Genomic DNA, 25,977 nt, shown 5'->3' with positions numbered 1-25,977 from the left:
AAGGTACTCAGCATGGCAGCTACAGAGAAGGAGGAACAGACTGTTCAGCGTAAGTAAATACATATTCTCAGGGATCATTCAAGGTGAAGCTAATTTCTAGTTCAGGGCAGAGGTGTCTACTGCAGGCCCTGGATTCAACCTCCCCAAAGACTTGCAGGGGAGGTTATTACACTTCCCAGCCAAATCCTTCCAGGGGAGCCCTCACAGCAAGCTGGGCCCCAGCTTCGTAGGAGGAGCAATGCACCCCCTGGGGTTGGAGTGGGAGGAGGTGTTGGGGGGGGGAGAAGGGGATCCGGCGTGAACCGCATGTCGGGGGGGGAGACCCCCATACCGGGGGGGGGGAGACGGGGGTCTCAGTCCGCGCACCAGACCTGCAGGGTCCCCGCGGCCCGGCGCGGGGCCGAGGGCGCCGCCTCCCGAGGAGGGGCCGGGCGCCGGGCCGGGGGGAGCCCCGCTGCAGCCGTGACGGCATCCGGCGGCGCCCGTGGGCCGGGCCGGGCCGGGCCGAGCCGGGCTGACAGCTGCGGCGAGTCACCAGGCGGCGGCCGGGCCTGGCCCCCCCGCTCCTGCTGGGCCGGGCTCGGCTCCGGGGCGGGGGCTCCGGGCTTCCCCGCGAGGTGACGCTGCTCCGCCGCCGCCCATAAAGGGCCACGGCCGCCAGCCGAGCGGAGCCGAGCGCCGCGCAGGGTAAGGCCAGGCCGAGCCGAGCCGAGCCGGGCCGGGCCGGGCCGGGCGCCCCAGCTGCCCGTCCGGGGGGACTGGGGCGCTCCGTCTGCCGGCCCGCGGGCAGCGCGCTCGGGGACCGGGGGCAGGTCTCCCCCGGGTGCCCGTCAGCCGCGGGCCGATCCGGGCCGGGCCGGGCCAGGGGGAGCCGCGCCCCGCAGCGCTCGCGGAGAGCAGAGGCCTGGCTCGGGGCTTGACAGCTCCGGCGCGGGCCGGGCAAGGGGCCCCGGTGCAGTTTCCCGGGCTCCGCCCAGTCCGAGGGGAGCCCGGCCCGGAGCTGGGGCTGCGGGGCCCGTTCTCCGCCCGGCGGGCGCGGGGGAGCCGCCGGGGCGCGGGCTGCCTGGGAGCGGCGCCCGAGCGGGGTGGGTGAGTCGCAGGCTGGCCGGGCTTGGGGCGAGCCCTGCTCGCGGGCCTGGGCCTGGCGCTTCCTGCCTGGCGGGGCCGCGGGCGGGGGGCCGCTGGGGGCCTGTTGGCAGGGTGGGCGTCCAGCTAGAGCAGCGGCAGAAGGGCCGAGCCCCGGGTGGGAGGCGGGGGTCTGCGTGCCCGCTCCGCGGCTTGGTTTCGGCTGCTCTGGGCAGCTGTGAATCGTTTCCGTCGCCGGGGACGCTTATGGGGTGGCCCCATTGTGCAGTGGGACGTTACTGCTGGCCCCCTGCTCTGGCTCTCGGGCAGCTTGTGTGCCCTGCGCCTGGCTCTGGGCTGGGGGCGCCGTCCCGGCTGCTCTGAGCAGGTGGGAACGGACCCAGGGCTCTTCCCAGAGCCAGCCCCCCGTCAGCGTCTTGGCTTCTGAGCGGTGTCTCTGGCCCCCTGGACACGCTGGGCTTGGACTGAAGCTGGGCTTGAGCGTGGAGCTGAGGGGAGCTTTGCTTGGGGACCCCAGAGCACCTTCAAACCTAGTGCCCCAAACTTGCCAGAGCTGAGGGAGGGCCCCAGCTGGACCGCTGGGCAGTTGGGATGGGCTGGGTGGTCTTAGGGGCTGAAAGCACCCGGCATGCTGCATGGCCAGTCCCTTAGAAGTGGCAGTTCTTATTCCCACTTATGCCGGGCGGCTCCTGACTGCTCCTGTGGGATGGGCAGTTCTGTGGTCCAGACCCCTCCCCGCCATTCTTCAGAAACATGGGTCTTGGGGGGCGGGGCTGGGGAGGAAACCAATGGCTGTAAGGTGCTCCTGGCAGGAGAGAGCAGCCTCACCGGCCCCCACTTGGGTAAAGCAAGCACCTGCTGCCATCGGTGGGCATTGGCTTTGGTGGGGCACTGGAGCAGCCCTGGCTGGAGGGGGAGTGCTGTGCCTGCAGAAGGTGGGCAACTGGCCGTGGGGAGGGACTGGCTGCCCCTGCCGATGCTCTGATGGATCAAGAGGAAGTGGTTTGTTTTGGGCCATGTAGTCTTGGTGGCCACGTCTCTGCAATGGACTGCATAATTCTCTAGTGTTGGTGAATTCCACAGGCTATCGTTAAGTGCCAGAGTTTCGCAGGCAGGATTCGAGCTCGGCAGAGACACTGCACTGGCTGACACACCCAGTTATATGTGGGTGTCTGTCTCGTGTCAGGTCAGCGGCATAGCCTTGGCCGCGGTGCTGCCCGTGGGAGCCACCCTGGAATCACTGGCTGAACTGCTTCTGTGACTCCATAATAACCTTTTGTGAAACCCTCCCCCGTAGCCTTTCCTCTGGGTTTGTGCAAAGCTGGTCTCTGGTAGCCCAGGTGTTGCTGCCCTATGCCCCGGGACATCCCCCTTGTGGTTAATAGGGCGGCAAGTTGCAAGGGGCAGGCACCGAGGGCTGTGCGGTGACTCTCAACAGGTCTCTGGGCCCTAGCGTAAGGAATCTAATCCCTCCTGCTCTGTGGAAACAGGCACCCGCTGAGTGCTAGGGGCTCGGGAGAGCCTGTCTATGTGGGAGTTGGGGCTAGGGCGAGCCCTGCTCTGCCCATCCCTATGGCAAGGGCAGCTGGGGCCAGACCCTGGCGTTCATGGCACACTACAGCTCTACCCATCAGCCCTGCCCCCACTTAGAAGGGCAGTCACAAGGAGAGTCTTCCCCTCTCTGAGAGGTAGGAGCAGGGGTATGGGCCCCCCTCCTTTCCCAGCAGGAGCAGGGGCTCCCTCCTTCCTCACACCCTGGGAGAAGCAGGGCCACGCAGCCAGGGTGTTTCTGAGTCTGTGGGTGGGCCGGGTTCACTGCACTCTGCTCTCAGCTGGGGGTGTGGCGTTAACCCTTCATTGAGGAACATGGGGACACCCCTCCCTGAGCCATCACGACTTCGCTGTTTGCTTCTCTTCCCAGGCCCAGGCTCTTTGTAGGAGTTGCTCCTTTTGTTTAGCACATCACCTGGCTCCAGGAGCTGGGCGGGCAAGGGCCTGCAGTGCCTGGGTCTTAGTGCAGGCCCACTTCATGCCACTTGGTGCAGCCCTTTGTCCCGGGCTAGGTGGCCGAGGCATGGGCCCCCTTGCCCTCCTAAGGCCACTCATCTCCCCTGCAATAATCTTCCGCTGAATTGTAACTAGGGGTCACGGCCTTCAGAGCTCACGTCGGGGTTCTTTGCGTTTCCCCATCCCCCTCTATTTCAAGGACTTCCTGCAGCCCCTCACCTCATGCCAGGGCTGTGTCCCCCATTCTCTGCCCAGGCCTCCTTCGCACACCATTATCACTTCTCATTAGGGTGCCAACATGTAAACTGTTTTGGGTGCTGGGCAGTGCTGAGCTGGGCAGAGGAGTAATTTCCGCCATCAGTAGGTTCTTTGACCCGTAGGCAATTACAGGCTTATGTCGCTGCCTCTGCTAGCCAGGTGCTAGGTGCTCCGTGTGATGCCCATTTCCCCCTTCCAGGTTGTCACCTGGATCCATGGGGTTTGGCCCCCTGACGCCTAGCCCTGACTCTTAGGAGTTGAGCGGCTGTGTACTTGTTGTGTGGCAGTCAGGCTGAGTTTCCCCATCCCCATCCTCATCCCTCTCCCAAGCCAGCGGCAACGTGGCTTCAGGCTGAATGTGACCAGGCATGGCCATGCCTCTGCTGTGGGGTTGGGCCAGTGTCATCTGGGCCTGGTGGCATCACCTGGTGCTGGGGTCTGCTGGGCATGGTGCTCCTGCACCAAGTGGCTCTCCCAGGCCCCCTGGCTCCAGGTTTCTCAGTGCCCTTGTGAGTGAAGGAGCTGATTAAAGGCCGGTGTGGGTGGGAGGGAGGTGCTGGGGCTGCTTGTCTCCATTGCTGGCTACGGAGAGGCTGAGTGTGTTTCTCTCCCCCAGCCCCTCCCCCGTTGTGGTTTGGCTGCTTGCCCCTTGCCCAGGTGGGGACTGCCTCGAGCTGGGCGCTTGGGGTGAGTTTCCTGTTTGCTTCTGCCTGGGCAGAGGGAGCCATTTGCTGTCCTCTCCCTGCCTTCGGCAAACACGGCCTGCCCTACTCCCTGCCAGCTGGGTCTGCCTGTTCGTAAGCCTAGAGCATAAACACACATTGGCCAATAGCAGGGTAAACAGTGTGAGATGAGACTGGCCCCCTGGAGCTCTGCAGCTGGGAGCTGGGCTGGTGGGCAGGGCCCCACTGTGAGGGATTCGCGTCTCGCCCCCCGTGGGGCGCTGCGCTCCCTGCGGTCAAGGACTGCGCTCTGCTTGTGCGCTGGGGCCTGGGCAGGCTCCCCTGGCAGTGCTGTGTTTCCGGGGGCTCTGTGGGGCTGATCGCTGTGGAGAGGCTCGGCCGTGACTTGTGCTGCTTTTCCTCCAGGGGACCTCTGATCTGCTGTGGTGCTGTCCGGCCCTGCCTCCGGCTCACGGCTCTCAGCTTGCTGCTTGGATGTCGTCCCCATGATCCCCAGGCCGGCTGGAGGGCCAGCCGGGCAGAGTGAGCGCTGAGCGGGGAGCACCGCTGGGCACTGGTGTTCCTGGGCCCCGGCGAGAGGCTCCAACCTTCCGATGGATCTGGGGCCCCGCTTGCTGCTCCTGCTGTGGACTCCAGCGGTGGTGGCGTGGCTGGCCCAGGAGGGGCTAGGCCAGCGCGTCTACACCAACACCTGGGCCGTGCTTGTCCCAGCGGGGCCGCAGGAGGCTGACAGGCTGGCCAGGAAGCATGGATTCCTCAATCTTGGGCCGGTGAGTGAGCCTCTCTCTGCTTGGCGCCACCCCCCCGGAATGGTCCTGTGTGCCTGGTGTGCAGCCTGCCCCTTGCAGGCCCTCTGGCTCCTGGCATCAGAGCCTGTCCTGGGGCCACGTGGGGCAGCTCTCCCTGGGGGGCAGGGGCGGCCTGTTTGCACGAGGCCAGGCAGGTCCCTGGGGCCCTGTCAGTGCAGTTCTGGCAAGGCTTCTGTTGGCACTCCTGGCTTGGTGTGAGCTGGGAGCAGGGCCTCCCTCTGCCCCCTTCTTCCCCCCACCCCCCCAGCAGGGCTGCCCCTCAGCCCAGCCTGGAGCTGACTTGCCCACAGACTGGGGAGATTCAGGTCCCACCACTAGCAGACTGAGTGGGCGAGGCAGGGCTGTGGGGTGGCTGCATCGTGGGGGGAGCAGTGTTTGGGTGAGTCTCTAGGACCCATGCCAGTTGCTCCCCCTCAAGTGAGCTGGGCACAAAGGTCCAGCATTCCCGTGTGGGACAGCGGGTGCTGAAACCTGCAACCTGCTACAGGAGATCTGGTCAGGCGGGTTGTTGACAATGACTCCCGTGTCCTTCCCCAGGAATGCCCTCTGCAAATGCATGTGTCAGCCCGGCCCTGTTTCCCTTCCATCAGTGTGTGGGCATGGGGGCTGAGCACCGGGCCTGGCCCGCAGCTGCCCCTCAGCGGGCTGCGTGGGACTCGTGTCTATTGCCCATTGGCTCTGCCGTCCTCTCTCTTATCTCTGTCCTGGGAGCCCAGCAGCTCCTGCTATCTCCGCAGCACTGGCTTAGCGCCCGCTCCCCGTGATGGGGGCACGGCTGCCATTCACACTGACAATAGCGAAGGCAGCTCTCCAGAGATGTGCCTGGAGGTGAGGTCCCGGCCTTGGCAGGGCCGATGCTTCGTGGAGCTCCTTTGCCTGCTGGAGCGTGCGACGGGCGGGGCCTTTCTTGTCCTGGTGGCCGCTCTTTCTTCCAGGCCACTCCCTGAGCCCCTGGCTCGTGAGCAGCGGTGGGAGTGCTGTCCCCAGGGCACCGGCGTCATCGCTGTCCCTTGCTCAAGGGTGGCGGGAAAAGGTGACGTGTTCTCAGGAGTGCTGGGTGCAGCCCGCAGTGGTGTGGCAAGCAGAGCGTGACGCGCTACCAGGTGTGCGCCTCGGGGTGAGCCGGCTGGGGCCTAGCAGTGGGCGGCCGGGACCCACCACCCCCAGCGGGGTGGAAACAGAGGCTGCCTGAGCCCCCTGAGCCAGCCTGTGCTGCATTTCCCTGCTCCCTGCCTGCTTTGTCCCTGACCGAAGGGGGAAGGCTGTGGATGTCTCCCTGCCCCTCCTGGGAGCCCTGGTGAAGCACTGCCTGCCGGGGGCCCCTGGGCTAGGATGGCCGGCAGCGGGGTACTGCTAGGTTGCCAGGCTTCCTCTGGCTGAGGAGTGAGTGCTCTGGAGCACCTGTGTCCTGAGTGGGGAGCAAGGGCTTGGGATGTCTGTGATCTGGGGGGCTGGCTCCCTTGGTCAGGCTCTGCCCCTGCACCCTGCCCTGGCAGCACCGTCTGCTGTTGGGCTCTGCCCTAGTGACATGGGGTCAGGCTCTGCAGAGGCCTCAGGCCATGGGAAGTTCCCCTGCCCCCCCGTTCCCTGTTTGGGGGAAGGGGAACCCAACCCTCCTGCATTCTTGACCATTCTCCTACAGTCCCCCCAGGAGTAAGGGAGGGGTGCCCGGATTGGTGTCCGGTTGGGGGCTGGGCTGCCCGGGCCCAGTCGGGGCTCCTGGCTCTGTCCTTGCACAGCTACCCTGCCCCCGCAGCCTGTGGCGTGACGCCTCTGTCTGGCGAGAATCACCGCTGCTGCCACTGTGCCCGTCCCAGGCTTCACGGGGCACGTGGCAAGGAGAGCAACTGGCCCAGCCCAGCCTCTGCCCTGAGGGTGGGTTGGGGGCAGGGGCTGCAGAGCTGGGGGTGGGGAGTGCATGTGGGTGTCTGACTAGTGGGCTTCCATGCCCTGCAAGGGGGGCCTTCCTCAGCCGGCAGGGTGCAGGGCTGCTGCTCTGCCAGGAAGGAAGTGGGCGGGGGGTTGAAATCCCTCAGGAAGTTTCACAATTGGGCGGCAGGGCTGGGACCTTGCTCTGAGCCATCCGGCTGCAGCCGGCTGGGGGGCAGGGAAAGCAGCTGCCTCTGGAATAGCCCGGGTGCCTCTTTCTGCCGGCTCATAAAGGGACCGTCAGGCAGGGCTCAAGGACCGTGTGCGCTTGCTGTGGGTGGGGGCAGGGGCTAGCACTTCTCAGAGCAGCCGGTGCCTGGCGTTTGCTCTGACAGCGTGGGCTGTGGTGGGGGAGTGGCACGGAGTGGCCTGGCATTTGTTTTGCTGGTGTGGGCTGGGGGGGGGGTGGCATGGAGGGGCCTGACCCATGTACAGATCTTGGAATTGGCGTGAAAGCTGCAAACCTCACACTGAGGCCAGTGCCCCTTGGTGCCAGGGTTCCCCCTCTACACCCGGAGCTGCTCTTCCTGCAGATGCCTCCTCGCTGGCAGTAGGGCCGGTTTGGCTGCCGGAGGGAGGGCCATGCTTGCTGGGGAGTGTTGGGGCCCAAGGGCACAGCCCGCCACCATGCAGGCGAGTGGGGGAGAGCTGGGCTGGAGGTTGCATTGCTGCCGAGCCTGCTGGGTTGGCTTCTGGAGGGCCAGGGCCTGGGGGAGAAGCTGCCTGGTCTGTGGCCCCGCAGTGCTGGCATGCTGCTGGGTCTGGGCTGTTGCTAGGAGGTCCCTGCAGGGCAGTGCTGGCCGCAGCTTGCTCCGTGGGGTGCCCTGCTCCTCAGACTGCGTCTCCTGGCGCGCCCTGCATGTCTCCATCCCACTGGGGCAGGTCCCAGAGTGCATTGGGGCTGCACAGACCCCTCTGCCAAATGCAGCGGATTTTGCTGAGCCCCAAGCTATGAGCTCGGGGTCCCCTGGCCAGAGCATTCTGTTGAACCCCTGGTTGGGTTGTGTGCCACTCCTGCCCTCCCGCTCCTCCGGCCGTGCAGCAGCAGCTGGTGACAGGGAGCTGTTGAGGCTGGTGCCGAGATCCTGGAGGGAGGAGCAGAGCTGCGTGGGTTTGTGGAGGGGCCTTCCCAGCCTGCTGCAGTGATCGCACTTGGCAGCGCAACTGAAGGATGGTGTTTTTCTGGCTCATCCAGTTCACTTAATTCCCTGACGAGGCACCGCAGACCAGTGTGACACTGGGCCGGGCTGGCACCGGGCTGGCCTGGGCCTCCCAGCAGCACCTATCTGCAAAGCCCTGGTTGCCAGGAGGCTGGCGGGACTGGGGGTGAGGCTCAGAGGGGGTAGGACACAGGGCTGTCAGTGTTCCCTCTAATTGTTTATGTCCATGTGCGGAATGAATTTTGTTATGTGCACCCATATGGCGGTGAGGTGTGACACGTGACCTTCATATGGGTGCACATAACAAAATTCATGCAGTGCGGGGGGGGCCACGGGGTTTGGAGTGTGGGAGGGGGCTCAGGGTTGCAGCTGGGGGGTGCAGGCTCTGGGGCGGGGCCGGGAATGAGGGATTTGGGTTGTGGGAGGGGGCTCAGGGCTGGGGCAGAGGGTTCGGATGTGGGCGGGTGGGCTTTGGGGATGAGGGCTTTGGGGTGCAGCCTGGGGCTGCAGTGGGAGAGAGGACTCCCCCCAGCCCTCTCTCGCCGCAGCGGCTGGGGGAGCGGTGTCTCTCCCCCGCTGCGGTAGCTCGGGCTGGGCTGGACAGAGAGGGGTGCCCCTCCCCACTGCGGCTGGTCCATGTTTTGGCCTGCAGGGAGGAGCATCTCTCCCTGATGCAGCCCTGAGCCCTTGCCCAGCTTGGAGGGAACATAGGCTGCCGGTGGGAGGCACCCATCTGAGCACTTCACCTGCTGCCAGCTCCGTGCTTCAGTGACCAGCCCAGGGATGCCTGGGTTCCTGGCAGTAACTGCCCTGAGATGGCTGGATGGTGAGCCGAGGTCCCCGCCCATGGGCGGATGTGGGGAGGTGGCCACTTTCCCACATAGCTTCTCTGGGAGGCTCTTCCTGCTGCTCTCTCTGGGGGTGGTTTTACGGGGGGCTGGATGCAGCAGCAATGGGGGAGGAGCCTGTGAGAGTCAGCAGGGGTGGGGAGCACCTGGCAGTGCCCCCCCAAGCCTGGGGCCTGCTTGGAGGCTTCTGAGGTGGCGAGCTGGCTTGGGCGTAGGGCTGCTGCTCGAATGGGGCAAGGAGGGGTGCCATGGTGCCTGGGGATGGCGTGGGGCTCAGGCGGGGCCAGGACAGGGCACTGGTGGAGGGCCCAGTTCTCCCAGTGTCTCTGCTGGCACAGCTGCTAGCCTGGGGGGTGCCGTTGTGCAGGCAGAGGACTCTGCAGTGCCCCTCGGCCCCACTGTGTCTCTGACACCTCTGCCCACCCTGCTCCCGCTCTCCGCCAGTTCCTGCAGCCAGGCAGTGGAGGGCGGTGTCCTCTTATCTCCCATCTCGGCTCAGCAAACAGGTGTCCGTTCCAGCCTCTTGCCATGGCAGCATGTCTCCGGGGGCCCGTGGGTGCTGGGCCCTGTTGTCCGGCTAGTTCCTGAGGTGATGGCAGGCAGCAGCCCACTCCTGGACCCCTGCTGCCCCGTGCCAACCCTCTGCCCCCAGCTCATCCCGGGCTCCAATTGCACTGGCCTGGCATGCCCACCTGAGGAGCTCCCCAAGGGCTGCTCTCCCATCCTATGGCCGGCAGGGGGGCCCTCTCTGGGGGAGGGCGGCAGGCCGGGGCAGCTGCCCTGGGCCAGCAGTGCCTGGGCTGGAGCCTGCCCTGAGCATGGCCCGTTCCCACAGCCTCGGGGGCACTCGGTGCTGGGTCTGGGGGGCTTGTTCTGGAGCAGGGCTGCCTGCAGGACGGGTGGCTGCCTGTGAGCGTTGCTACTCGGTCCGGGCAGACCCTAATCCTGTCTGGTAACCAGGCAGAGCTGGGAGCTGCTCTGGGGAACAATGGGCCCCTGTTCCTGGCCCAGGCAGGCGAGGTGGGACGTGGCGCTCGCTGGGCTAAGGGCAGCTTATGAAACCAAGTAGCTTTTCTCTCCCCCAGCTCCTGTATCACGTGGTGCTGGTCGTATCCCTTGCCTTCCGCCTCACCAGGACCACGGCCCCACTGACAGGATGCGTGGGGGCCTGTCTCTGGCCTTCGGCACCATAGCCCTTCCCCCAGCGCGCTGCCACGTGGGCACAGAAGGGACTCGCCCAGGTCACGCAGGGCGTCTGTGGCAGAGCAGCCCCTCGAACCCAGAGCTGCACGACCCCATGGCCACCCTCCCTCTCTGGGCTGCATGTACAGGCAGCGCTCGGCGCTCTGGCTGGGGCCCTCGCTCAGGCGGAAGTGGGGGGCTGTGGAGCCCATGGTGGCAGCAGGGGCTGGAGCTGCAGAGGTGCCCGGTCTCTACCCCATGGGCTTGGGGGAGCCGCTGGCGAGTGCTGTGGCTGCTCTGGGCAGGAAGCCAGGCTGTGCCGTGCCGGGGAGCAGAGCCCAGCCGCTGCCTCTGCCTGGCCCCCAGCAGCTGCTCTGGGGGGATTTGCAGGCGCCCGGCTGGGCCTGCCTCCTGGGCTGGGCAGGGTCCTTGCTGGAGTCTCTTCTCCAAGAAGCCAAGGGGCCCACAGTCCCCTCTGCCCCTGCCCAGCTCCCCTATGGCTCAGCGCCTGCCTCAACTCCTGTGTCCGCCTGGGCATGTGAGGAGGGGTGCCACGGTGCCCGGGGATGGCGGTGGGGAGCAGCACACAGGCTGGGCCAGGACATGAGACACCCCCGTTGGGATAGGCCCGGCCAGTGGCTGCCTGCTTCCTCTCCTGGGAGCAAGCCAAGTGTGGTGGGGAGCAGCCCACCACAGCGCGGCTCAGCCCTGCCCTGGGGCAGAGAGAGCAGGGCTGGACTCCTGCAGGGTCCCAGAGTGGGTCCTTGAGCCAGCCTGGGAGCTTCCTGCACAGCGGGCTCTGTGCCCGCTACCCGCCCCCTCCTGAGGAGCCTGCTGTCCGCTCTCCCCGCAGCCAGGGCGGTGGCGTCTGCCCACTCCAGGCACAGGCCTCGCCCAGCAGGGCGCAATGGTGCCCAGCAGAGGACATGCCTGAGCCTTGCCTGCACGCTGGTCCTGCAGGGGATGGCCCTAGGTGCCTTCCCGGGGAGGGGGACGCAGCCAGGTGGGGCCAGAGCAAGGCCTGGCTGCGGGGGAAGAAGCTGCTGGCCTCACTGGGCTGGGAGGGGGAGCTGTAAGTACCAGGGCCCCTGGGTATGCAGCAAGTACCTTTGCCAGCCCTGGGGTGCCCAGCTCCCTGCTAGCTGGACTTGGCCGTGGCTTCTCGCGGAGCCAGAGGCTGCAGCCCCAGGAGGTGACTGAGCACTGGGCTGCGCAGGCCGGCCCGGGGGCTGGGGCTGCAGCCGGGCTCACTCACCCGTACAGTGTGCGCCCTGCTCAGAGGCCTGCTTGGCAGCAGGCGCCCCCCGAGAGCAGCCCCTGGAAGGCAGGGGCCCTGCGCGCTTGCTTTGGAGTGGATGCGACTTTGGGCAGAGGAGCAAGCCCTTGCTCCCACCCCAGCCAGCATAGCCTGTGGGCAGCGCTCAGGGGCTCGCCTCGCTGGGGCACTCTGGGGGGTGTCTGAAGTGGACCGGGGGGGGGGGTCCTGCTCCCTTGCTGAGCGGCGGGGGGGAGTAGGGAGACCTGGCTGCTCCCAAACAGCAGCTGAGCTGCGGAGGCCCCAGCTCCGAGGTGAGAAGAGCAGTCCAGGCATGGCCCTGTGCCTTGGCCTCGTGTCCCAGTCAGGCAGAGACTGGGGGTTCGGGGTAGAGGCTACAGGAGGCAGCATCCTGGCAGGTTGGGCTGCAGCTCTGCATGGGGCAAGTGGTCATTGGCACAGCAGAGGGCATGGGTGCAGGCTCCCGGGCTCTCTGTAGTGGGTGGGGGTGGGAGGGGTGGTCTGTCGCTGGGGAGGCTGCTCTGGGACTCGGTCTTCATGTTCACAACTGGAGCCCCGACCCCAGCCGGGCACAGAGCAGGGCACGGGGGCACCCACAAACCAGGGGCTGCTAGCATGAGGGGGTGTTGTGTGCCCCTCCCCTCAGCAGGCTGCAGGGCCACAACCTTGGGGGGATCCATGTGTGGCTGCTCCAGGCCTCCCTGTCTGCCCCCCTTCACTGCGCCCTCTCCCTTCGCCCACCCCCAGCCGCCGCACTTAGTTACTGTGAAAGAAACCAGAACCCAGCCAAGGTCTAGTGTGCAGACCACGAGGTGCTAGCCCATGGCTTGCCCAAGCACCTCCAGTGACCCTCCCAGCCCTGCTCTGTGGGCAGGGGCTCTCTGTCCAGCACTGTAGGACATGTAATAAGAGGGCCGGGGATGGGGCAGGTCTAGTCCAGGCTCCCAATCCCTGCTCTGCCCAGACTTGCTGTGTGGCCACAGATGGCGTGGCAGGTCGGGCCCTGGGGAGCCGGGGCGGGGCTGGAGGGCTCTGTGCTGGTCTCACCCATGCTCTGTGTTGCAGATTGTCGGTGACTATTACCACTTCCGGCACCATGCAGTAGTGAAACGTTCCCTCTCGCCCCACCGGTCCCGGCACAGCCATTTGGCCAGGGAGCCCCAGGTAGGTGGTGTCTGCCATGCTGTCCTTGCTGAGCCGGCTGCGGGGCTGACCCGTGCGCCCCTGCTGGGAAGCTCTTGGTTGAAGGGCTTAGCCACCTGGCAATGGTAGTTTGATCCCAATTGCCAGCCTGCGTGGTGCCCAGCACTGGGATGGGCAGGGGCAGGGCTGGGGTCATCAGCAGAGTTGAGGAGCGGACCAGGACTGTGATCACAGTAGGCTGTGAGTCAGAGCTAGGGGGTCCAGGGCTGGAATAGCAGGGGGCTTGGGGTCAGGGATGGGGGGTCCAGGGCTGGAATAGCAGAGGGCTGGGGGGCACTGGCAGAGCTGGGGGGTCCAGGGCTAGAATAGCAGGGGGCTAGGGGTCAGGGCTGGGGGGCACTGGCACAGCTGGGGGTCCAGGACTGGAAGAGCAGGGGGCTGGGGGTCAGGGTTGTCGGATACTGGGCTTGGTACTCAGGCGGGTGCTGTACCAGCCTGGTCACATCTCGCGTGAGCTCCATGCTCCCCTGAGCTATTTGGAGGCAGTGGGACTGAATGCCGGGCGCTGCCTTGCTCCTAATCAGCCATCTGCTCTGCTGGGATCACGCCAGCCCCTTCGTCGCCAGCTCTGCTCGTGCGTCCTGCGGAGCGGCTGGACCGCGCCCAGTGCCCAGGCCGGTTGCGGTGTCCGAACCCTTTTCTGAACGGGCTTCTGGGCTGGCATGTGGCTTCTGCCAAGGCTGGTGCCAAATGCAGGAGCCCTGAGGGGCAGGGAGGGGGCATGGCTTCACCTGGCACTCCAGCCTCAAAACTACAGAGGGCTGGAGACTGGTTCCCCTGCCCCCCCCCTTCCCCCGCCAGCATTTCTGTGGGCCACAAACTTTGGTGGTGGCTTCAGAGGTGCCCACGTAGTGGGGGAAGGTGCTGGCTGGCAGGATTCAGAGCTCTGTGCTGCTGCTGTGCTCCCCGGGGAACGGGCAGGGCCTTGGGTTTCTGGGTGGGCAGGAGGGGAGCCGGTGCCTGGGGATGGAGGCCCTGCTGTGAGCACTGCCGTGGGATGCTGGCCGTTCCTGTGCAGGATGCTGGCCATTCCTGTGCAAGACGCTGCCCCTCAGGCCTTTGCCCTGAGAGCTCCTTAGCCAGGGGCTGTGGCAGGTTTGGCCCAGCAGCCCAGGCCCTGTGCTGGCAGCTCTGTGAAAGGCTCCCTGGGGCGTGTGTTGGAGAGGGTGCCAGCCAAGAGCCTGCGCTCGTCCATCGCAGGGTGGTGCGGGCCCCCAGCCAGGCCTGAGACCAGGGCTGACATGGCGCCAACCCCTTCCCCTGAGGGAGAGAACGCCCGCACTGGGATTTCCTCCTCCTGCCTTCCCGGCCCCTCTGAGCCCCGGACAGAGGTGCAGCCCTGCCCCTTTAGAGTGCTTGCCTCCGCCCGGAGCGCCCCCTCCCTGAGTATTGCACAGGCCCCATCGTGCCCTTGCCAGGCAACCTCCTCTGTCCCGCTCGCTCCTGGGGCAAGAGGGGGCTTGTATAGCCTGAGGCTGGGTGGCCAGGGCAGTGACAGCTGCGTGCCAGGCTAGCGGGGGTCAGTCTCAGGTGTCTGTAGCTGTTGGGAGGAGCGGATGCCCAAGCCTGAGCTGGCTGCTCCGTCTGCTCAGAGGGGGGCGCTCTTCACTCTCCTCTGTCGGTCTCTAGGTGCATTGGCTGGAGCAGCAGGTGGCAAAGCGCAGGACGAAGAGAGACGCCTTCACGGAGCCCACAGACCCCAAGTTCCCTCAGCAGTGGTACCTGGTGGGTGATGGCTGGGGGCTGTGTGCAGGGGAGCAGCTCGGATGTGCTGCACTGGAGGATGGGGAAAGGGGGTGCAGTACAGGAGGAGTTGGGAGGGGATGCAATAGCTGGGTTCTAGTCAGCTGCTTTGCTGTGTGCCAGGCATCGCCCTGCTCGTGTCTCAGTTTCCCTAACTGGAACATGGGAATGGCCAGACAAGAGCAGACCTGTGGGCCATCCAGCTCAGTATCCTGTCGCTGCCTTTGGCTGGGAGCAGCTGCTTGAGAGGAAGGAACCCTGCAGCAGGCTGTTCGGGGGCCAGGCACCGTTTCCTCCTCCCCATCCTTTAGGCCAGTCAACGCCCAGAAGCGGGAATGGTTACATCCCTTCCAAAGCTCCTGCTTTCATTCAAGCCTCACTATCATGGCCCTGTTGTTGTAGGAATAGTGGGGGGGCTACAGATTGGGACGGGGGGCAGTGCCTTCTGGGAAACGTCTGCGGCAGGCTGTCTGGGAACATGTCTGCACTGTCCCCTTCTCCTGCACGGCGTGCGTGAGGACTGACCGCCTCTGAGAGGGGGCTTTGATTCTGGGGCTGCGTAGCTAAATCTGGGGTCGAGTCACATCGGGGCCCAGGAGGGTCACTGATGCCTTCCTGGGGAGGGGGGCTTCCCAGCCTTGCAGCCCGCGCCTAATCCCTTCATTTCAGCTAATGGCACGTGGCTGGGATTAGCAGAGCCAGGGCCAGCTCCTGCTCAGATAGCCGCTCCCCCAGCAGCATGTCCGCCCCTCACCAGATGCCAGATCCCCCCCCCCCATCACAGCTCCCCAGGCTCTTCTATGTCCCAGCTCTTAAACAGCGCCTTTGAGGAGCCCTTCAGTGTCCCAGACCCTGAGGGGTCCCACCCGTCCTTCAGGGCAGGGCACGTGTTCCCCCCCCACCTCCGAGCCCGAGCCTCTGGGCCGCAGCCCTGCAGCGTCTTCCCCAGGAGCTCTGCCCTGCCAGTCCAGCTGGGCCGAGCTGCAGTCTGGGCGAGCGATGCCCAGCAGCACACGCCTGCAGCGCCGGCAGGCAGCCTTGTCCAGCCAGAGCCGGTGTATTAGTCCCTGCGCACGGCCTGGGAAGGCCTTCGGGCAGCACAGAGCCGCCCGGGTTCAGCCATTATCCAGCCTGGCCAAGCCAGGGCCAGCAACCCCTAGAGGCCAGGAGAGACTGCCAACCAGTTGCAAGTATCACACACCCTTGTCCCACCACCTAGACACTTGAGTAACACATAGGGGAAACTGAGGCACACACAGTATTCAGACAAAACAGTAGGAACATGCTCACTTGGTCACAGTGGGGCAGTATCCTCTGGGGTCCTTCCACTTGCCCTGATTCCCCTGAAGGGCCAAACCAAGTTAGCTGATTTCATGTCTGATTGCAGCTGATGGTGCTTGGGGTGCACCCTTTCTGTTACCTGTACGTTGGTGGAGCTTGTAGACAGCCGTGGGTTGTGGGAGCTGCTGCACCGTGACCCTCATTGGGGGGTCGCACCGCCTCCCACCCTCAGGCCTTTCAGGGTGTGATCAGTGGGTTTCTGGTCTCGTTCCTGTAGTACAACGTGAACCAGCGGGACCTGAACGTGCGGGGGGCCTGGGAGCAGGGCTACACCGGCAGGGGGATTGTCGTCTCCATCCTGGACGATGGCGTTGAGAAGAACCACCCGGACCTAGAGGACAACTATGTGAGTAAGGGTCACCACGCGCATGTGCAGGGACAGCCCCTGTGCTGCGCTGTGCCCGCAGCTGGGCACACAGCATGCTGGGATCTGTTGTCTTCGAAGCCCACCTGCCACTCAGCTCAGCCCCAGGCTCCTGGCACATGGCCCTGGGCCGAGCAGGATTCGGGCCTGGCCCTAGAGTCCAGAAGTATGGTGAGGCAGCCCTGGCTGCTAGAGGAATGAAGTCTCCCCCTCCCATGCCATGGGCAGGGGCTGGCCTGTGGCTCCCTGAGCTTGCTGTGAACCACAGCACAGCCGTGGACAGCTGCCTGGCCCAGAAGGGAGCGTGGGGCTCTGCTGAGCTGACAGAGCTTCTGTGTTCTAGGACCCCGGGGCCAGCTTTGATGTGAACGACCAGGACCCAGACCCACAGCCTCGCTACACACAGATGAACGATAACAGGTGAGGGGGGCCAGGAGTCGTCTGCCTGGGGGCATGGTGCGCTGGATGGGGCCTGGCTGCTCCAGGGAGCCTGTCCTGGGTGGGGAGCGCACCCAGTGGGCTGGGTGTTGGAGGTGGGGGGTGAGCTGAGGAGTGGCAGGGGCCCCAGCTGTGGTGGGAGCCCCTGAATAGAATCAGGCTATCAGGGTGGCTCAGGCACAGGAAACCAGGTTCCAGGCCCTGAGCATCTGCAGCTGGTGGGGAGTTGGGGTGGGCCTGGGGAGCCCCTGTGCCCTGGCAGAGCTGTACCTGCCTCCCCCTCCCCAGACACAGGCTCATTCATTGCCAGCTGGAGCTGAGTCCGGCTGTTCCTGTCCCCCTTCAGTTCCTGATCCCAGGGCGCTGGGCAGGGCAGCCTGGCTGGGTGGTGGGACAGCAGCTCTGGCTCCAGGGTGTGTGTGTGGCAGCAAGGGAGGCTGCAGCTCGGCCCCTGGCTGCGGGGACCCAGCCTGTGCTCCCTGGGCTTTGCGTCTGACCGTACTGTGTTGCTGTTCCCTGGTGCAGACATGGCACCCGCTGTGCCGGTGAAGTGGCTGCTGTGGCAAACAATGGGATCTGTGGCGTGGGAGTGGCTTACAACGCCAGGATTGGAGGTGGGTGTGTGCCTGGGCCAGGGCTGGTGGGGAGCCTCTGCCCGCTGCTTCCCATGGCCTGAGGCCTGATGGGTGAAGATCTGGGGCCCTGGCCTGCCTGCCTCTCAGCCTGCTACCTCGGGCCGGGGTGGAGACCCTGCACGGGGCTTGTGCTGCAGACACGAGTTTGCAGGCCATGGGGAGCCCATGCCCATCCCAGAGCTTCCGCACTGGGGAGCCGGGGGCTGCAGGGGGAGCCCCTCGAGCCACAGAGCCTTTGCTGGAGAAGCTGGTGACGTCTCCTGTGGCTCTAGGTGTGCGCATGCTGGATGGGGAAGTGACCGATGCTGTGGAGGCCCGCTCCCTGGGCTTAAACCCCAACCACATCCACATCTACAGTGCCAGCTGGGGCCCTGAGGACGATGGCAAGACGGTGGACGGGCCGGCCCGGCTGGCAGAAGAGGCGTTCTTCCGAGGGGTCAGTCAGGTGAGCAGGAGGGCTGGGCTGGCTGTGGGCTGCCATGGCTGGGGCCTGCCTCACTCTGCCTCTTTCTACAGGGCCGGGCGGGACTGGGCTCCATATTCGTCTGGGCCTCTGGGAATGGGGGCCGCGAACATGACAGCTGCAACTGCGATGGCTACACCAACAGCATCTACACGCTGTCCATCAGCAGCACCACCCAGTACGGCAACGTGCCCTGGTACAGCGAGGCCTGCTCCTCCACCCTTGCCACCACCTATAGCAGCGGCAACCAGAACGAGAAACAGATTGTGAGTGCAGGCTAGGCGGGCGCCAGGCTAGGCGGGCGCCAGGCTAGGCGGGCGCCAGGCTAGGCGGGCGCCAGGCTAGGCGGGCGCCAGGCTAGGCGGGCGCCAGGCTAGGCGGGCGCCAGGCTGGGAGCGGCCATCTCTTTCTTTGGACTGGCCGGGAGTGGGGCTCTCTCTGTGGGCTGGCTGGGTGCCTTGCCGGGAGTAGGGCAAGCCGCGAGCGGCAGTCTGTATTGGCTGCACCTCTAGTGAGAGCTGAGGGCAGCCCCGTCTCTGGAAATGGTCTTGTGGGGATCCTGAGGGATGGGGCTTCTGGACACTGTGGCCCCAGGAGCTGCTCCCAGGTTCAGTCTTGCTAACCCAGGGGAATCCAAACTGCTCCACAGTTGAGTGGGGAGGGGCCTGTCCCCCAGGCAGAGTTTGAAATGAACTGGGGCCCCCTGGCAGTGCCCTGGGTTCACAGGGACTGGGGTGGGAGTACAATGGGGTCTCACGCCTTGCCTCTCCCTGCAGGTGACGACCGACCTGAGGCAGAAGTGCACAGAGTCGCACACGGGGACCTCTGCCTCGGCTCCACTGGCTGCTGGCATCATCGCACTTACCCTGGAAGCAAAGTAAGGCCAGGCGAGGGCTGCGGTGGCGGGCTGGGTTCCCCATGGCACAGCATGAACAGGGAGTAACCCGGGTGTCTGATTTGGGTATCCCGGGGGGGTGGGAGTTAGGCCCTGGCAGGACCTTGGCCATGCGTGCTCTAAGCCCACCTCTGTCTCCGCAGTAAGAACCTGACCTGGCGGGACATGCAGCACCTGGTGGTGCGGACCTCGAAGCCGGCGCATCTCAACACCAATGACTGGGCCACCAACGGCGTGGGCCGCAAAGGTAACATGCTGCCCACCCCCCTCCCCTGGGCTGTGATCGTCTGGGCACGGCCGGTGCCACCCCATGGGCCCCTCCCGTATGTGCGCAAAGTGCCCCAATCTGCCTTTGGAGCCCCTGGGGAGTGGGTCGGGGGGGCCACAGCCCGTGGGGTTTACGGCTTGCCTTGGGCAGGGCTGGCTGCAGGACACATGAGAGGCACCCCCCAGTGCCCAGAGGGGGGCACCCCAGGGACCTTTCCTTGTCCATCCAGGGCCTTGCGCCTCACCCTCTCTCTGTCTTTGCAGTCAGCCACTCCTATGGCTACGGCCTGCTGGATGCGGGGGCCATGGTGACCCTGGCCAGGAACTGGACCACGGTGGGACCCCAGAGGAAGTGCATCATCGACATCCTCACTGAGCCAAAGTGAGGGCTGGTGTGTCCCGGGGGCGGGGGGGGTCTCCAGCACTGTGTCCAAGCCCTCAGTGTGGCCAGACAGTCCAACAGCTCCTGGGTAGAGCCCAGGCGTGCTAGGGTGGGCAGGGCTGGGCTCGGAGCCATGCTCTGCTCCCTGCGTGGCTGACATGGGGCAGAGCCAGAGAGGGGCCTGCGTTTCCCCCTTGGCAGGCTGCAGTCGGCGCTTTGGGCATCCTGAGCTGAGGAGAAGAGCTGGAAAGAGGCCTCAGCCAGAGCACTGGGGCTCCAGAGACGGGCCTGGGTCTGCAGCTCAGCCCCCTTCTGGCTCCCTGCCCTGGGGCTCATGCCCGCTGCAGGCCATCTGGCTTCCCTGGGGACTGGCTGGGCCAGCGCTGCCGGTGAGTGCCCCTGCCGTGTGCAGAGGGAGCTGGGGTCCCCGTCCTGCGTGCAGAGTGGTGTCGGGCTCTGCTGCCGGCCCGGGGCTTGCCAGCACCACTCCCGCGGGTGCTGTGGTTTGGGAGCAGCCAGCACGAGCTGGTGCTGGACAAGGGTCTTTTCAGGGCTCACACAGAAGCTCCTTTCACTTGTGCTTGCCCATCTCCTCAGTGCCTGCGCTGTGCCCTGTGTGGCTGGGATTGGGGCGCTGAGTGCTTCCCACAGAGCTTGGGGGGCCTGGAGAGCAGCAGCGCCTGTCTCTAGCTCCACTTGTCCCTCCCTGCTTGCTTGCCAGGACCAGCACCCTGGGATCCGCGAGTGCTCCTAGGCCGTGCTGGCACCCGCAGCCCCTCCATTGCGGAGCATAGACGTGCCAGGCCGAGCGCAGCCACCTGGCATGCTAGGAGTGGAACTCAGTCAAGAGCCACCCAGGGCCCCCATCTCCCCTGGCTGCCCCATAGCTCTGGGCTTCTCTAGCACCTAGGTGCTCTCTGAAGTTCCCTGCCACCGCAGCACCGGCTGGGCCCTGCTGGTCTTCAGCTTAGCCTGGCAGCTTTGGGGAGAGGGAGGAGATGCGGTGCCCAGGCCGGGGAGCAGGAGCCGAGCTCTGGGGATGCTGCCGTCTCCACTGCAGGTGAAGAAAGGAGCCATTCATGGCTGGCACAGTGCAGCTATTCAGGACGGGGAGGATGCAGTCACTGAGCAGCCCCCTGCCCTCCAGGAACTGGGCTGGTTTGAATGTGGTGCCCATGCAGTGGGGGGAGCGAGCGCTGAGCTGTGGGAGCTGCCTGCCTGCTGTGGCACAGAAAAGGCCAGGAGGTCCCATCTTGTCCATCCCAGAGCTAGACCTCTCAGGGAATGTCCACAAAGAAAACCCCATGGCTGTGTCTGAGCTCACAGGGCCCTAAGCTGCAATGTGGGCGTTCTGGAGCCCGGACTCTGGGATCCTGCAAGTGGGGAGGGCCCCATAGCCTGAGTCAGCTGGCTGTGCATTGCAGTGCAGACCTACCTCAGCCCCTCCCCAGAGCCAGCTTCATCTCCCAAGGTCATGCCAAGCCTTGTCCTGTCCCGCGGGGCTGCGTTCTGACCTGGGTGCCCAGGATCAGGCAGGGTCTGACTGTTACACAGGGTCACCTTCAGCTACTGCTCAGCCCTGCCGGTCCCCCACACAGCTCCTGGGCCCCAGGCTGCCCTGAGTGGTGGGGCTGGGTTCTGTGCCCCAGAGTGGTGGGGGCTGGTGGGGGGCTTCCCTAGCTGCTGCATTCCTGGCAGTGGCAGGCGCTCCGGGCCACGTCCCGCACCTCCTGTCTGCTCTTCCCTTGGGGGTCTGGAGGGTTGTTGCTTGTGAGCTGAGAAGGCAGCAGGGTTGGTATTTCCCTGGGACCTCGGCTCGGGTGCTGTGGAGGGGCCCTTTCCCTGCTGTGTCGGGGCTGGCACCCCCTGCTGGCTGCACACTGACTCCACCTCCTGTGCTCTGCAGAGACATTGGGAAGCGCCTGGAGGTCCGGAGGAAGGTGGACGCCTGCTTGGGGAAGGCCAGCTCCATCGGCAGGCTGGAGCATGTCCAGGCCAGGCTGACTCTCTCCTACAACCGGCGTGGCGACCTGGCCATCCACCTCACCAGCCCCATGGGCACCCGCTCCACCCTCCTGGCTCCCAGGTAGGGCCCCGACTGCCACAGCCTGGGGGCTGTCCAGGCCGCCGCCCGTGTGCTACCAGGGCTGTGTCTCGGGCAGCAGGCCTCACCTCTCCCTTGTCCCCCAGGCCTCACGACTACTCGGGCGACGGTTTCAACGACTGGGCCTTCATGACCACACACTCGTGGGACGAGGACCCCTCCGGCGACTGGGTCCTGGAGATCGAAAACACTAGTGAAGCCAACAACTATGGTGCGTGCAAGGGGCTGCAGGCTCCCTGGCCCCTGCTGCGGCCCCGGCCGCCCGCCCAGCTCCCTGGCACCTGCTGGCCGCTGCCCCTGGTGCCTGCTGCACCGTTTCTGCCCCCCGTTGCTGGAGTCTGCCCCGCTGCTTGCCTGGCCCAGCACACAGTCGCAACCGGTAGGCTGCCGTAGCGTGCGCTAGGTGCCGTGTGCTGAGCAGAGAGACGGCCGCCCTGTGGCCGCAATGCCTGCGCTCCAGTGGTGGCCTCAGGCGCCCCCGCCCCGCAATGCCAAGCACCCGCGAGAGGGTGACCCGGATCTGCCTCGGAGGGACTTGGAGGAACTTTTCGATTCAGAGGCCCCATGGTGGCAGTGTGCTCCCCTTGCGCGGGGTAAGCCCAGGGCCCCCATCCCAGCTGCTGCTGCTGGGGCCCCACTCCAGGTCTCGCGCCGGTCACGTGGGGCTGTGGGCCGTGAGCACAGCCCACCCTGCTCCCCTGGGCTTCAGTGGGAGTGGAAGGGGGTGCGACCGGCCCTGTGGCCAGCAGAGGGCACCAAACGCCAGGATGGAAGCCAGGTGGGTTAGCAAGGCTGAGCCCAGGTGGGCGGGTCCCTGGGCGCTCCTCACCCTCTGCCTTGGCCTGCAGGCACCCTGACCAAGTTCACGCTGGTTCTGTACGGGACCGCGACAGAGCCCACCAGCCTCTCCAACCGGCTCGAGAGCAGCGGCTGCAAAACCCTCGCCTCCAGCCAGACCTGCGTGGGTGAGTGAGGGGGCTGGACTCCCGCTGCTGGACAGCCAGGCCCAGGGGAGGGGGGCAGAGCTGTGCCCAGGAGCACCCCGACCAGCCGAACCCTGGCAGTGCAGCCTGGCTCAGACGTGCCACGGCCCATGGGGCAGGCATGCCGGTCTGGTGCTGGCAGAGCTCCAGGCCGAGCGCTAACCCACCCCTGTCCCCACAGTGTGCGAGGAGGGCTTCTACCTGCACCAGAAGAGCTGCCTGAAGCGCTGCCCCCCCGGCTTCACGCCCAGCCTGCAGAGTGCCCACTACGCCCTGGAGAACAGTGTGGAGCCCCGTCCCCCGCACCTGTGTGTGCCGTGCCACGCCTCCTGCGCCACCTGCATGGGGCCCGTGGCCACCGCCTGCCTCAGCTGCCCAGCCCACTCGCACTACAGCAGCCTGGACCGAACGTGCTCCCACCAGACGCAGAGCAGCCGCGCCTCGCCCGCCCTGGGCAAGGGCCAGCCCGAGGCACCTCCCGCCTCCAAACTGGCTGTCCTGGTGGCCAGCCTCAGCTGCGTCTTCATCGTCCTCATTTTCATCACAGTCTTCCTGGTGCTGCAGCTGCGCTCGGGCTTCAGCCTGCGGGGCGTCAAGGTGTACTCCCTGGACAGCGGGCTCATCTCCTACCGGGGGCTCCCCGCGGACCTGTGGCAGGAGGAGCTGCCTTCCGAGTCGGAGGGCGAGGACTGCGAGGCGCACAGCGAGAGGACTGCCTTCATCAGAGACCAAAGTGCCCTTTGAGCCCCCCGGCCCCTCCCTGCCCTGCCCTGGCACAGCCCCCGGGCCAGGGAAGGCTGAGGGGCCCTGGACACTGCCCCATCCTGCTCGGATGAGGGCTTCACCAGCTGCTGGCACCGTCCTGTGGGCACCTCTGCTCCTGGGCAAGGGCAGCGGCTGCCCGGCCTGCTCTAGGGAGGGCCCCCTGGCACCGTCCTGGGCTCTCACCCCCACAGCATCAGGCCCAGCCTCCACTTCTGTTTCTTTTAACTTGCCAAAGTGTTTTTAGCATGGCCCCCCCACCCCCTTCGCCGGCCCCATGGGCCTGGTGAGGGTCTTGTCTGCCAGCCTCGCCTGTGCCCGTCACACCCATGTGCTGGGGCAGGGGAAGCCAGATGCGTGTCTCTCAGGGCTGGGGCTTCCGTCTGCTCAGGCTGGCTCTCCAGGCTGCTGGCTGCCCTTGGGCTGGGCACTGCGTCTCCATGGGGGGGCTCTGGTGAGGGGGTGATGTGCTGTCTCCCTCTCCAGCCTTGGGCCCCCCCGGGCTTGTCCCCATGTCAGGCCCAGGGCACTGGGCAAGCCCTGTTCTCTCTGTGACCCTCTCCCTTCTGGGGAGCAGCAGGGCTCCCTCAGCTCCGAGGCCCTGCCCGGGAGTGGCAGCTGTTTCCTTCTCTCTACAGCAATAATGGCTGGGCTGTGGGCCGGGCTCCGCCAGAGCTGTGGTGCTGCCAGGAGGGAGCGTGAGGCTCTGCAGCGCTGAAGAGCCAGGAGCACAGTCTCGCCCAGGGCCGGTCCCAGGGTCCCCAGCCCTGCAGCGGCATGCAGCAACATCCCCACTGCTCCCCGCCTGCTGGGGAAGTTTCCAGGGCCTTGCCCCATGGGCCTAGCCCCCCGCTGTCCCTGCCTGCGGCTGGCTGGGGGCTGGCTGCCCTTCCCTTGGCCATGCAGTGCGTGGGGCTGGGCTGCTGGTACCCCACTTGCTGGACTTGGGCCATGCAGCCTGGGTCAGTCCCTGGAGCCCACCGCAGAGGCACCGAGTCATGGCGTGTCTGCCTGCCCTCCCCCTCCTGATGTGCCTTGCCCCTCCCCTGTGGTGACAATCTGTTTTGCTCCCCAGCTGGAGCCCCCCCCAGTCCCCTCCCTGTTCACAAGTCATTTGCTCACGGTGGCAGGGCAAGGCCTGGCCCAGGGTAAGTGCGGGGGGCTTCAGCGCAATATGCCCCCTGCAAGGGGCCTGAGCACCAAGCCCAGAGCTGCACACCGCTCCGCCCCGCCATGGGCCTTGGCTGTGGGTGCAGCCTTCTTGTTCTAGCCCCTGCATAGGCTCCAGCCGGGCCGGGGGCAGGGCCCCCCACACCTGGTTTTTATCATAACTTTTTGGTGCACAGTAATTTTTTCTTGTAATTTAATCAGGTAGGCATTGCCTCCTTCCCCCGGTTCTTAATTTAATGGTTGTGGATATAACACTAGAGAGACTGAGAGTTATTAAATGTTCAGAACTATGCAAACCAGCCGCCTTCCTGAGCATGTTCTGTGCCCCTGCCTGGGCAGGCTGCCCTATGTGTCCCTGTGCCCCCTGCTCCCTTCCTCACGCATGCTGAGTGCCTCTCCCCCCATTTACTGCCACCTCCCCTTGGCCTGCGGCAGATGCAGGGGCCAGCCTCCTCTTGGTGCTGCCCTCAACTCTCTGAATTGCCACCCCCGGGTACGCCCCCCTCTGCCCTGTCGCTCAGGCTGGACACCGGTGGGGTGGGGAGACAAGATTAGGCCCTTTGCACCAAATCCACGTGCTGCGGCCAGGATGTGGGAGCTCCTGCCTTTGAGAGCCCAATGCTGGGCTGTCAAGGTTCCTTCCCCACTCTGAACTCTAGGGTACAGATGTGGGGACCTGCATGAAAATCTCCTAAGCTTACTTTTACCAGCTTAGGTTAAAACTTCCCCAAGGTACAAACTATTTTACTTTTTGCCCTTGGACTCTATCGCTGCCACCACCAAACGTCTAACAGGTATATAATCGGGAAAGAGCCTGTTTGGAAAGGTCTTCCCCCCCCCCCCCCCCCCAAAATCCTTCCAACCCTTACACCCCCTTTCCTGGGGAAGGTTTGATAAAAATCCTCACCAATTTGCATAGGTGACCACAGACCCAAACCCTTGGATCTTAAGAACAATGAAAAAGCCATCATATTCTTAAAAGAATTTTAATAGAAGAAAAAGTAAAAAGAATCACCTCTGTAAAATCAGGATGGTAAATACCTTACAGGGTACATAGAGAATCCCTCTAGGCAAAACCTTAAGTTACAAAAAGACACAAAAACAGGAATCTACATTCCATTCAGCACAGCTTATTTTCTCAGCCATTTAAAGGAATCAGAATCTAACGCATATCTAGCTAGATTACTTACTAAGTTCTAAGACTCCATTCCTGTTCTGTCCCTGGCAAAAGCATCACACAGACAGAGAGAGCCTTTGTTTCTCCCCCTTCCAGCTTTTGAAAGTATCTTGTCTCCTCGTTGGTCATTGTGGTCAGTCTGCCAGCGAGGTTATCCTAGCTTCTTAACCCCTTACAGGTGAAAGGGTTTTTCCTGTGGCCAGGAGGGATTTTAAAGGGGTTTACCCTTCCCTTTATATTTATGACACACACCCCAAATCACAGATAGGGTGAAATGCTGGCTGGGATTTCTTCCTAGAGCTCTAGGAGAAAACAGAGTTAATAAGACACATGCACCTCTAAATATACTACCAAGTATGTAAAGACTAACAATATTTTCCACATCTCAAGGACGATTTTAACCAGTTGATTCTGGGAAACTTTCTCGGGAGAGTGCATCAGCCACTTTGTTAGAAGCTCCTGAGATGTGTGGGATAGTCGAAATCAAAATCTTGGAGAGCTAAACTCCACCAAATAAGTTTTTTCTGTTATTTCCCATGGCGGTATGAAGCCACTGTAGTGCAGCATGGTCGATTTGCAGCTGGAAACGTCGTCCCCAAACATATGGGCGTAGCTTTTCCAGAGCGTAGACAATGGCGTAACGTTCCTTTTCACTGCCTGACCAGTTGCTTTCCCTCTCAGACAGCTTCTTGCTGAGAAACATTACAGGGTGGAATTCTTGATCCGGTCCTTCCTGCATTAAAACTGCTCCCACGCCACGCTCGGACGCATCTGTGGTTACTAGGAACGGTTTGTCAAAGTCTGGGGCCCTT

General features: G+C 64.6%; 1 protein-coding gene across 2 annotated transcripts; it reads left to right on the top strand.

Annotated features, from left to right (window-relative positions):
- Nucleotides 1-495: 495 nt before the first annotated feature.
- FURIN (furin, paired basic amino acid cleaving enzyme) lies at nt 496-24,284 on the top strand. Of its 2 annotated transcripts, none has more exons than XM_077827975.1 (16): nt 496-687; nt 4,440-4,804; nt 12,304-12,402; nt 14,071-14,166; nt 15,743-15,871; nt 16,233-16,309; nt 16,853-16,941; nt 17,235-17,398; nt 17,479-17,691; nt 18,202-18,302; nt 18,464-18,567; nt 18,852-18,969; nt 20,876-21,055; nt 21,160-21,284; nt 21,922-22,038; nt 22,238-24,284. In XM_077827975.1, exons 2-16 carry the CDS (start codon nt 4,628-4,630, stop codon nt 22,798-22,800), a joined length of 2,352 nt encoding a protein of 783 aa, XP_077684101.1. In that variant the 5' UTR covers nt 496-687; nt 4,440-4,627; the 3' UTR covers nt 22,801-24,284. The 2 variants fall into 2 exon arrangements, with proteins under 2 accessions (XP_077684101.1, XP_077684100.1); XM_077827974.1 differs by having other exon boundaries at nt 17,235-17,407.
- Nucleotides 24,285-25,977: the final 1,693 nt, after the last annotated feature.

Source organism: Eretmochelys imbricata, chromosome 10 (genome assembly GCF_965152235.1).
Source record: "Eretmochelys imbricata isolate rEreImb1 chromosome 10, rEreImb1.hap1, whole genome shotgun sequence".
NCBI classification, from domain to species: Eukaryota; Metazoa; Chordata; order Testudines; family Cheloniidae; genus Eretmochelys; species Eretmochelys imbricata.
This window is presented reverse-complemented; position numbering and strand designations above follow the sequence as displayed.